At 41.9% G+C, this 9,170-nt stretch overlaps 1 protein-coding gene across 2 annotated transcripts; it reads right to left on the bottom strand.

Moving 5' to 3' along the window:
* Window positions 1-1,000: 1,000 nt before the first annotated feature.
* On the bottom strand, window positions 1,001-8,709 carry LOC118938398 (piggyBac transposable element-derived protein 4-like). Of its 2 annotated transcripts, XM_036942209.1 has the most exons (3): window positions 8,209-8,709; window positions 5,536-5,650; window positions 1,001-3,130 (listed from the first exon to the last, which is right to left on the bottom strand). In XM_036942209.1, the coding sequence occupies exons 1-3, from the start codon at window positions 8,444-8,446 to the stop codon at window positions 1,390-1,392; spliced, it is 2,094 nt and encodes a 697-aa protein (XP_036798104.1). In that variant the 5' UTR covers window positions 8,447-8,709; the 3' UTR covers window positions 1,001-1,389. The 2 variants fall into 2 exon arrangements, 1 of the variants encoding a protein (XP_036798104.1); XR_005035695.1 differs by lacking the exons at window positions 1,001-3,130; window positions 5,536-5,650 and adding an exon at window positions 7,205-7,265 and having other exon boundaries at window positions 8,209-8,347.
* Window positions 8,710-9,170: the final 461 nt, after the last annotated feature.

Here is a 9,170-nt window from a genome sequence, read left to right as displayed (position 1 = left end):
GACCCTACCAACCAACTGACAGACCCTACCAACCAACTGACCGACCCTACCAACCAACTGACCGACCCTACCAACCAACTGACAGACCGACCCTACCAACCAACTGACAGACAGACCCTACCAACCAGCTGACAGACCCTACCAACCAACTGACCGACCCTACCAACCAACTGACCGACCCTACCAACCAACTGACCGACCCTACCAACCAACTGACAGACCCTACCAACCAACTGACAGACCCTACCAACCAACTGACAGACCCTACCAACCAACCAGCTGACAGACCCTACCAACCAACTGACAGACCCTACCAACCAACTGACCGACCCTACCAACCAACTGACCGACCCTACCAACCAACTGACAGACAGACCCTACCAACCAACTGACAGACAGACCCTACCAACCAGCTGACAGACCCTACCAACCAACTGACAGACCCTACCAACCAACCAGCTGACAGACCCTACCAACCAACCAGCTGACAGACCCTACCAACCAACTGACAGACCCTACCAACCAACTGACAGACCCTACCAACCAACTGACAGACCCTACCAACCAACTGACAGACCCTACCAACCAACTGACCGACCCTACCAACCAACTGACCGACCCTACCAACCAACTGACAGACCCTACCAACCAACTGACCGACCCTACCAACCAACTGACCGACCCTACCAACCAACTGACAGACCCTACCAACCAACTGACAGACCCTACCAACCAACTGACCAACCTTTCAACCTACCTTACCTTATTAAAAACCTCTTCGGGTTACTTTGTGCAATTTCCACCTGAAGACATACCCTAATCTAACTGCCTGTAGCTCTGGCCCAGAAGCAAGGATATGCATAGTCTTGGTACCATTTGAAAGAAAACACTCTGAAGTTTGTGTAAATGTGAATTGAATGCAGGAGAATATAACACCATAGATCTGGTAGAAGAAAATACAAGGAAATAAACATACGTTTTCTGTTTTTATTGTTGCTGCATCATCTTTCAACTGAAACAAGAACATCCAAACACACAGATAGGATGCTGGGGGTGGTTTGAATGGAGAACATAAGATGGCAACAGTATTTGAAAAAAGTTTCAGAAAGATATCTTCAGGAATGAGTGAGCTACATGACATTGAGTATATAGTCACCTAGGTGTCCCACACAAGTTGCCCAAATGTACCCAAGTGGCCGAATTGGTACAGTGATACATTTTGAAGTAAATTACTATATACAAAACACTTGAATGCCATTCTAACATACCACCCCCCCCCCCCCCCCCCCAAAAAAAATATGAACATTTGAAAAAATTTTAAAATAACAAGGGTAACTATTTACGCACATTCAATGTATAATGTACAATATTGTGAAGACCCTCAGTCCTCTACACAATATTGTTCTTCTGATGCCATGCCCAATAGCAGTCTCTTTCTGCTGTAAAGCAGAGGGTTACTGAACAGCTGGTGCAGGTGATGGGGCATTTCCTGTGACACAGAACACAACGACGTCTCCCTACTGTGCCCTTTTTGCCCCGAGGCACATTCATGTCTGCAGAGATGAATCTGGGCAGGTGAACACAACTAGTTGGAGCAGAGGGGACAGACGTAGAGGGGACAGAAGGTGCTACAGTGGACTTGCTGTAGCTAGCAAGCTCCTGGATGAGCTGCTCCCTGAATGCTAGCTGTGAGATGGGGGGCTGTCCACAGCTCTTAGCCATTTCCTTCTGGAGGATGAAGGCATTCACCACAGCAATGTCAATGAAATGATAGAAAAATGTCTTATACCATTTCATTGTCTTGTGGAGAACATTGTAGTATCCTATCAGCGCATCTGACAGGTCCACACCTCCCATGCTCTTGTTGTAGTCCTTGATGGCTGCAGGAATGGGGACATTTTTGGTGGTCCATGCCCCTGTAGCGTCCTTCACACGCCTGACGACGTGATCACCACTGAAGGACTTGTGGATAGTGGAGCACATCGCCACCTCTCTGGTGTCCATCCACTTCACAAACAGCAGGCCATCTTCACGGATCCATCTCATGGTACCCCGCTCAGCCCGCTTAGGCATGTCGTTCACCTTTGTTTTCGGGAAACCCACTCTGTTGGTCCGAATGGTGCCACAAGCCCACATCTCCAGCTTCCTCAGGTCTGTGAAGAGGGTACGGCTTGTGTAGAAGTTATCCACAAACAGTTTGTAGCCCTTCCCTAGCAGCTGAAAATCTAATAACTGCATAACGGAGTCATAGCTTAGTCTCTTACCGGTCGCATTCTTACCCTCATAGACAAAAAAATTGCACGTGTATGCACACGCAGAATCGGCCAAAACAAACAGTTTGTAACCCCATTTAGTCGGTTTGTTACGCATGTAGAGTTTTAGGCCATTTCTGGCCTTTGAGGCTACCATCCTCTCATCTATGGAAAGGTTCTGGGCAGGCTGAAAATAGGCTTTGCAAGCCTCAACGATGCTGGTGTAGAGAGGTTTTATTTTGCACAGCCTATCAAACCTTGCTGTGCCTCTCATCTTCTCATTGTCCTCATCAACTTCTGGGTCACTGATATGAAGCGCCCCTGAGATTGTCAGAAACCTTTTGCATGATATGACAGTGGATGGGAAAGGCAGTTGATAGAGGGGAGCAGATTTCCAGTAGTCCTTCAGGGTTTTTAGCTTCACAACACCCATGTAAATGACCATAGAAAAGTAACAAAAAAGATCTGACCTGGAAATGGGCTTCCATGTCTCTTTCTTGCCTTCCTGCTTCTTAGCTCCGTACTTATTAGTGTTCAACACCAGGGAATCAACAACGGCCGAGGTGAAAAACAGCTGAAAAAGTTGCATGGGGCTGTACTTAGAGGTCATGTCCAGCTGAGGTCCTGATGGCCTCTTCGGTCTGAATACTGGAGGTGTAGGCAACACATCCTCCTCCAGCACAGAGTGCCAACGACCCTCCTCCTCTCTGATTGCAGGTTTAGCTCTTCCCCACCTCCGCTTCTTTGTCACAGACTTCCCACCTGGCAGGGCGGGGGTAGGTGTGGAGCCGGAGACAGCAGGGGTCCAGCTAGATGATCCAGCTCCTGTCGGGGATGGGCACCTTGGCAGTGGGGGCTCCCAATCAGAATCGGAGGGACTGTGAAATAAAGACACAGAAACACAGATTATATTAGAGTAGGGAACGTAAATCACTCAGGTGAGGTTCTGTTCCGTTCCATGTTTAGATTTAGTTTTAAATACATATCATGTTTACAGACACACACCCAAAGGGAAAGCCATGTGGCACCTCAACAAACATTCCTGAATATATATATATATATACACACATGTCAAATATTTCAAACAACGGCATGTCAATCCAATCGAGATCCTCACCATACAGAAACACGTCCTCAAAATGACTGTCCAAACTTGACACACAATCCGATAGATCTTCTTGAACTTCCGTGTCACTTTCTCTTTCAATCTCGTCAATAATATCATGTAGATCTGTATACCTGGACTTTGCCTTTGCTTTCCCAGATTTACTTGCCATAATTCCTTCAATAAAATAGCGAATAAAATGATCTTGACTCAATACTGCTTCGCGCAAAGAAAATGTCTCCTTCTGGTGGAAATTCCAATGGCGAATGGCTGCGTTACGCTCAAATTTCATTCAAAAGTCTTCCCAGATATAAACAATAGATAATTCCATTTACCTCAGCCCATTGGCTGTCTACCAAGCGAGATTTCAAGAGGATCAGTGGTGATTATTTCTGCCCACAGTCATTCAAAGAAGCACTGGTGATATCATTGGCCACAATGAGGTCATTGTTTGCTGTGTTCAAATCAGTACGCTTGTAAAAAGAACCATCAAGTATGGTTGTGTTACTAACAAACAGAGCATTTCAATGAAACCAACCATGACTAGATAAACGCCAATGCTGTGACTAATTGCATCGAATGTATCGTTGAATGTTGAAGGATACGGAATTCATGACACAAGCCTTTTACAAAATGGATTTAATTGAACAAAACCATTTATTGTGAAGATTGGACCTTTTGTATTGCCAAAAGAAGAAGATCTTCAAAGGTAATTGATTATTTTAGTGCTATTTCTGGCTTTTTGTGGCGCTAATGCTTGGTTGGAAAATGCTAGTAATACTTGTGTGTGTGGCGCGCTGTCGTCAGATTATCGTAAGATTGCTTTCGCCGAAAGCATTTTAAAAATCTGACACTGTGGTTGGATTAAGAGGAAGTAAAGATTTTAGATGTTAGATACATGTATTTACAAGAACATTTAATATTACGAATTGTGCATTTAGTATCTTTGCACTATGCTATTTCACCAGATGTTAGCCTATGCGGGACGCTAACGTCCCACATAGCCTAAAGAGGTTTTAACCTCTTAACTTCTTCGATATAGGGGGTGCTCTTATAATTTTTGGATGAAAAACGCACCCCAGAGCTCTTCCAGATCTACCAGCCACACAGACTGAGGCCACAGAAAATGCACAAAAAGAGGGTGAAGGAGAGAGAATGCTCACAGAGCCAAAAGCACACCCAGAAAGGGATGTGAAGCCACCAGTGGCTGAAAGACTATGTTACGTGGAGAAAACATACTGCTGGGGAACATACCCAGCAAAAAGAGACTGTACCTAAGTTAATGTTCATACTGTGTGATTGAATGCTTTCATACGGTTTCAGGATGGGAATTAGCATGTTAGAGAATAATACTGGTTTCCAAATTGCATTTCAGTTGTGCTTCAGTGGTTATGCATGTTGAGTTCTTGTTCATGGGAGAGGGGAAGATGTAGTAGGATGTCCCTTGGGGGTATCCGTACCTATGTAGGACATGCGAGGGTTAGGTTAATAAACAGGCTGGAGCTAGAACCTCGTTGTCGCGCATCCTTATTTTAGATCATACTACAGTTTGACATGTTTCTACAAACTTTTATTGTACTTTTAAAAAACATTGTCTGGACTTTGTGCCCGCATTCGGATTACTGGACTAAACGTGCGAACAAAAAGGAGGTTTTAGGTCATAAAGAGGGACATTATCGAACAAAACAAACATTTATTGTTTAACATGGAGACCTGGGAGTGACACCAGATGATCAGAGGTAAGTGATTAATTTTAATCGCTATTTCTGACACCTCTCCTTGGTTGGAAAATGGCTGTATGGTTCTGTGGCTAGGGGCTGACCTAACAATTGTTTGGTGTGCTTTCGCCGTAAAGCCTATTTGAAACAGGACAATATGGCTGGATTTACAACAAGTTTATCTTTAAAATGGTGTATAATACTTGTATGTTTGAGGAATTTTAATTATGGGATTTCTGTTGTTTTTAATCTGGCGCCCTGCAATTTCACTGGCTGTTGTCGAGGTGGGACGCACTTGTACCAGAGAGGTTAACAAGAAATTTGTGGAGTGGTTGAAAAACGTGTATTAAGGACTCCAAACTAAGTGCATGTACATTTTGACTGTGTGTGTGTGTGTATATAAATAAATATGCAACCATTTAAACAACTGCATTGTGAAGTAAAAACTTGTTTTACTTACTGATCAAAAAGTGGATCTTCTCCTTCCAAAAACATTTCTTCCGCGCTGGAATCAAAACTCTGGTCACTCACAGAGTCCTCATCCATTCCTTCTGTGTCACTCTCCTGGTCAATTTCTGCAATAATATCATCAAAATGATTATACTTGGACTGAGATTTAGCTTTTCCACTCTTAGTAACCATGTTTAACTTTTTCAGACTTGAGAAGTCTGTAGAAGAGAACGAACTGCTGTGAAACGTAAACTACCGTGCATCTGGTTTCCTTTCACCAGAGAATGAACTCTGTTGTGCACAGCTCTAGCATGATGGCTGTTTGTCCTACAAACGGCGTTCACATACTGCTGGAAATCCTAGCTCATTGGCTATCTAGCGAGGTTTCAAAACGAAAGGTGGTCATTGGTCCAAGACCCTTCATGGGCTAATTCAGGTCTTGTATAGCCAATACGTAATGTAGAATTATGAAACATGTTTGGTTGCCTTCTAGAGTGTCTGAGGATTGCACAGAAACCGAACTTGACTGTGTTAAGCTATGTTTGATTGCTAACAAAATTTGATTTCATAAAATTTGAAAGAGTCGGAATTCATGCAGAATGCTGTTTACAACACGGATCGTGTTAGGATATAAATGTCCTTTTGTCAATTAAAATAACATTACATTTATCATAAATAGTGTAGACATTACTAATGTTGTAGCGGAAAATGGCTGATTATCTACATAGAGGCCCATTATGATCTATACAGAGGCCCATTATTATCTACAGAGGCCCATTATTATCTACACAGAGGCCCATTATTATCTACAGAGGCCCATTATCAGCAACCAACAGTCCTGTGTTCCAATGGCACGTTGTGTTAGCTAATCCAAGTTTATCATTTTAAAATGCGAATCGAACATTAGAAAACGTTTTTGCAATTATTTTAGCACAGCTGAAAACTGTTGTTCTGATGAAAGAAGCAATAAAACTGGCCTCCTGTAGACTAGTTGAGTATCTGGAGCATCAGCATTTGTGGCTTTGATTGTCGATGTTATTTTAATGGACCAAAAAAATGATTTTCTTTCAAAAACAAGGACATTTCTAAGTGACCCCAAACTTTTCAACGGTAGTGTATATATAGAAATACATGTTTAAAATGTGCACCAATTGATTGGTGAAAAGAACAGGTGGCTAAGTCAAACAAGATTTTTATAAGTCGGGGACAGCCCCACTGGTAAAAGATACTAGTCCATCTTCATGTCAACTACCAGAACTCTGCTGGTTGTCCTGGTAACAGATACCAGTGGGAAGATCTATTATTTTTGTTCAAACTAAACTACAGCACTTACTTTGATGAGTCAAATCTGATCCTTTCTTCTCTTCTCCTCCTCTCACAGTTCCACTCAGCCCCGTTGTTTTCCTGCAGTCCACCAGCAGCACAGACAACCTCTTCCTACCCAGCAGTAAGGTACTACCGGGAGAGGCACGAAACGGGGACTCCGGGAGGGAGGAGGGGCTAGCGTTGTCCTGGTAACCATAAAGAGGGGACACAGACGCATATCATTATGGATGCTGAAGTCACTGTTGAAAAAGTGCTTTACAGAAGCCCAGACCAGACCCCGAGAGCAAGCTGTATGCTAGACCAGACCAAGCTGTACCATCTGGTGTTCTGATCTGGAGAGACTCTTCTCTACTTCATCAGCATCAGGATGTTGTTGAGGCTCCCCAGAGGATCCACAATAGTCATGTCTGTCTCCTGTGTGAATGAGAACATTAAAAAGATGGTAAACTTATCAACATCTATTGCAATCACAGAGTCTTACAGGAGGAATGAATACATATCTAAAAGGGGACTAAATTAGCCACTTTAATTGTGTTTTTTATATATTTGTGATCAGTGGTGTAAAGTACTTAAGTAAAAATACTTTAAAGTACTATTTAAGTATCTTTCCGGGGAATCTGTACTTTACTATTTTTGACTAATTGTACTTTTACTTCACTACGTACATAAAGAAAATGTACTTTTTACTCCATACATTTCCCTGACACCCAAAAGTACTCATTACATTTCGAAGGCTTAGCAGGACAGGAAAATGGTCCAATTCACTCACTAATCAAGAGAACATCCCTGGTAATCATTACTGGCTCTGATCTGGCGGACTCACTAAACACACATTTCAATTGTAGATTGTCAGAGAGTTGGAGTGTGTCCCTGGCTATCCGTCAATAAAATAAAAACAAACAAGAAAATGGCACCATCTGGTTTGCTTAATATAAGGAATTTGAAATTATTTATATACTTTTGATACTTCAGTATATTTTAACTTTTACTCAAGTAGTATTTTACTGGGTGACTCACTTTTACTTGGGTACTTTTCCCACCACTGTGATGCAAATGTAAAAGGGCCGCTCCACAAAATGGGGGCATTTTGCGTCCACTTGATATTTTAAGTAGAAATGCACTGTATATTATATTTTAAAACCCGGCTATACTAGAATAAGTGCACTTTAATATAGACCACATAGAGAATTCAATAAATCAATTTTTGAAGTTCCAAAAATATATGTACCGATGGCAGATTGCCCCTTAATAAACAATTCCTACAGTACTGAACAACATATTCAAGTGTAGAACTTCAGTATAATGCCCCTTTAAAAACAACTGCATAGTTTGTGCCCGTTTTTAAGATAGTACTCACTGGTGGTAATCGGATCTTCAGTCTCATTTTTCACTCCCAAAACGTCTTCCTCTTTTATTGAGATATCCTCCTCTTTTACTCCAAAAAGGTCTTCCTCCTCTTTCAATTTTACGGCATCTTCCTCCTTTTTGATTCTGAAAGCTTCTACCTCTTTTTCCACTTTGACAACCTCGTTCCCATATTCCTCTTTCACTGTAATATCATCCTCTTGTTTCAATGTGATAGCCTCCTTATTCATTCTTCAAGCTTCTTTGCCTCCTTTCACCAGTTTCTTTCTCCGTCTAGATTAGTGAGTTTATGCTCCGGGAGATTAGCCTAGTGCAGTATCAATGTAACACATTTGCTAATTTAACAAGCAAATTACGTTTAAATGAACCAGTAGATATGTAAACAGAATTATGTTGAAATCACTAAGAGTAATATACACAAGATTGGTCTAAAGAGCTCCAATGTTTCGGTTTTAGGTTTGCTAGCAAGGCACAGCGTGGTTAAATCAGAAGCCTTTTGTCGCTTGTTGAAGAAGCCTCCTGTCCCGTCCACTAGATTATACGTCACGCAAGAAGCATCACCTGAAAAATTAATATCGCCATCTGCTGACTGGAGTGGGTAACGCAGACTGGAAAATATGAACTACAATGTTCAGTCTGGCAAGCAATGTCATAAGAAGTCATTTAAAAATAACCAGATGTTATGTTCTTACTTCTTACAGCCAATACTTTCCTCCAGGATTGGCCTGCCTATTAGGCAGGATTAGGTATGTATATAGACTCTCTTTTTTTTCTACTGTGTTATTGACTTGTTAATTGTTTACTCCATGTGTAACTCTGTGTTGTCTATTCACACTGCTATGCTTTATCTTGGCCAGGTCGCAGTTGTAAATGAGAACTTGTTCTCAACTAGCCTACCTGGTTAAATAAAGGTGAAAAAAATAAATTTTAAAAAAGGTGACAGATAGAATAGGG

Source organism: Oncorhynchus mykiss, chromosome 13, assembly GCF_013265735.2.
Source record: "Oncorhynchus mykiss isolate Arlee chromosome 13, USDA_OmykA_1.1, whole genome shotgun sequence".
NCBI classification, from domain to species: domain Eukaryota; kingdom Metazoa; phylum Chordata; class Actinopteri; order Salmoniformes; family Salmonidae; genus Oncorhynchus; species Oncorhynchus mykiss.
The sequence above is the reverse complement of the archived record's forward strand: the minus strand, read 5'-3'. Positions and strand labels throughout refer to the sequence as shown.

Bases quoted from the DNA above. Each gene is read 5' to 3' on its own strand.
- LOC118938398 (XM_036942209.1), bottom strand. From the start codon at position 8,446: ATGAATAAGGAGGCTATCACATTGAAACAAGAGGATGATATTACAGTG. The intron at 5,651-8,208 runs GTGAGTACTATC...ATATTATTGCAG, and splicing joins TGAAGATCCGATTACCACCA to AAATTGACCAGGAGAGTGAC. The intron at 3,131-5,535 runs GTAAGTAAAACA...TTTATTTCACAG, and splicing joins GAAGATCCACTTTTTGATCA to TCCCTCCGATTCTGATTGGG.